Raw genomic sequence first — 2,936 nt, 5'->3', positions numbered from 1 at the left:
TCATTCAAGAAAGAATGAAGCGCCATCGAGTTTTGTGCAGATCCACCGCCTAATCGCCGACGAGACCAGCGTTGAGCTACCAGCTGGGCCGCATCAGATAACGAAGGCCGACGCGCTCCTCCGGGTCCTCTGCGACCTGTCGCCGAAGCTGATGCTTCTGACGGAGCAGGAGGCCGACCACAATGGCGCCAACCTCTGGGACCGCGTCAGCAACGCCTTCAACTACTACGCGGCCCTGTTCAACGACCTCGAACCCGGCGGTGGCGCGCCGCGTGAGTGGGTGGACCGCGCGGCCGTTGAGCGGCTGCTGCTCCAGGAGGAGATCATGGACATCGTCGCCCGGGCCTCACGGCGGGAGCGCCATGAGGTCATGAAGAGCTGGGTGCAGAGGACGGGCGTCGCTGGGTTCAATACCGCGCCGGTGATGTCTTACGACCAGTTTGCGGACGCCGGTCTACAGGCGCTGCAGCTGGCGGCCGACGGCACACTCAGGTACTGGGTGAGGAACGAGGACGCGTCCATCATCGTCGTCTACTCGCGCATGACACCGATCTTCTCAGTGACAGCATGGCGGCCGGCTGAGAAGAACGGTAAGTGATTGATGCGCCGACTGGTGGTGGATCGTTAGGCTCGAGCTCAGTTGCCTTGCTGTGGGCTTGTGATCTGTTCCGTGGACTGGTTGATTTATTTCCGTATGCTCAGTGGCTAATGAAAGGGGTTTGATAGACATCCTCCGGTTCGTTGTATGTTATGGTACTCTACTTATTACTTCCTTTGGAACAGAATGCTAATCTGGTTGTGATTTGCTTTTATTTTATTTCGTGGTGTTTGTCAATGTTAATTTGCGTGTGCGCAAGCATCATATCGAACTTGTTACTTTGTTAGCAAGATTCATGATTATGAGAATCTTATTTCTTGCTTATACTCTCTGCACGCTTTCATTTTTAGTGGGCATAACATTTTTAGGCTCAAAGGCCAACAAGGTAGCGAGTTAATTAGATTGCCAGCGAGTAAGATTGGTGTTTGCCCACAAGTAACCGTGCAGTTATATGAAGTCTAGTACTGTGGGTGCCCGTTGACAGCCAAACAACGATGCTGGTACTGGTTCTACTGCTCAAAAACTAGTTCGCCGCTTGAGCGAGGCACCGCCAAATCTAGTTGATATCCGAAGGCTCAGTGTGCCAAACCTGGGGACTGTCCACTCCAATTGCAAATTTCTTAGGCTAGCTAGCTTAGAACAATGTCCATCTCCTTCCACATCATCTAGACACATACAGGCTGCTTACACGTAAGCATAGACATCGATCAAGCACCCCAATCCTTCTTAGCTTATTTCTTATGTTGGATATTGTGCCTACCAAAGCTTAATCGTCACTAAAGGGTCAGGTGCTGTAGGCAGGAGGGTGGCATCTAGCTAGTGGCTGTGCCTCTTGTTTTTTCTACGTGTCATTTCATTTAAGGTAGAAGAAAAGGAGTACACGAGTTCAGGATGGACCCATACAAAGAACACCCCACCCACACACACCAGGACACTAGACTACAGACGCGCCACAAAGATACAGAAAGCCGACCATACCCCAGAGCTTATGCTCCCCGGGTCAACAACCTAGCCAGGAACTCTTGAAGCTTATAAGCACCTACCATGCACCAAAAACTACTCTCATTGCTAACAGCCAAGAGAACCTCTTGAATCAGAAAGCCCAGGTGCCAAATCAAGCAGACCCAGGCATTGAAGTATCAAGGCCTAGATTTGTTGGGTGAAAACACACTCCACCAATAAGTGCTGAATCATTTCCTCAGCTTGGTCAAAAAAGGGTAAGGCCTCCGGATGTTGCAGACCCCTTTTAGCGAGGCGATCAGCCGTCCAACATTGGTTGGGGAAAACCAACCAAATAAAAAATTTGCAACATGGACACTGGTAGAAAACTTGGTATTAGTCCCGGTTGGTAGGGTGAAAATTTCCTGAAACTAATTCGGGATAACGCAATCGATCCCCTTTTGTCTCGGGTCCCTGAACCGGGACAAAAGACTTCCTTGACCAACCGAGACTAAAGGGGCTGTCATGCCAGGCGCGGGACAGGCTCCCTTTTATCCCGGTTAGTAATACCAACCGGGACTATTTTAGTCACAAGTCACAAGTCACGCGATTTTCACGCGAAATATGTGCGTGCGCGGTCCGTGGGATTCGAACCTACGACCTCAAACCTCGCGTGTAGCTTCCTTGCCATCCCACCTACACACCACACTTGACTATATAGGGGATGCAATCCTTTTGTACTAAATCTTGGGGGACCCTTTTATCCCAGTTTGTAATACTAACCGGAATAAAAGACCCTTTTTATCCCGGTTGGTATTAGAAACCGAGATAAATTTTTTTGACAGATTTAGTTCTTTTTTAGCCACCCGTGGGGGACTCTTTTATTCCGGTTTGAAACACCAACTGGGATAAAAAATCCCCTTTTATTCCGGTTGGTATTACAAACCGGGATAAAAAGGGTCCAAGGGCTTTAATTATTTTTTGTCACCCGTGGGGGACCCTTTTATCCCGGTTAATGTTTCCAACTGGGATAAAAGACCCAATTTCATCCCGGTTGGTGTTGTGAGCTTTAGTCCTGGGTGGTAACACCAACCGGGATTAAAATGGTAACCTTTAGTCCCGGTTGATTTTACCACCCAGGACTAAAAAGTTCCTCATGGATAGCTGATTTTTTCACCCGTGACTAAAGAGTCCCCCACGGGTGGTTGATTTTTGACTCGGGACAAAAGGACGCCTTTAGTTCCGGTTGGAAATACCAACCGGGAGTAAAGCTCCGCGCACCCCCTTTTCCCTCATGCCTACATTAAATCGGGATTAAAAGAGAGTACATCGAAAGTCAGTTCTCTACTAATAGGAGGTGCCCAGCTTCTCTAGATCCTTCTCCAAGGGCCCAACTTAA

At 49.2% G+C, this 2,936-nt stretch overlaps 1 protein-coding gene across 1 annotated transcript in view; it reads left to right on the top strand.

Moving 5' to 3' along the window:
- Positions 1 to 598, top strand: part of LOC101772942 (scarecrow-like protein 3) — a 2,250-nt gene extending 1,652 nt beyond the window's left edge. Inside the window, exon 2 of the mRNA XM_004963761.1 lies at positions 41 to 598. Within this exon, the coding sequence (XP_004963818.1) occupies positions 41 to 598 (558 nt within the window). The remainder of the gene's footprint in view (positions 1 to 40) is intronic.
- The last annotated feature ends 2,338 nt before the right edge of the window (positions 599 to 2,936 follow it).

Source organism: Setaria italica, chromosome III (assembly GCF_000263155.2).
Source record: "Setaria italica strain Yugu1 chromosome III, Setaria_italica_v2.0, whole genome shotgun sequence".
In the NCBI taxonomy this organism is placed as follows: Eukaryota; Viridiplantae; Streptophyta; class Magnoliopsida; order Poales; family Poaceae; genus Setaria; species Setaria italica.
This window is presented reverse-complemented; position numbering and strand designations above follow the sequence as displayed.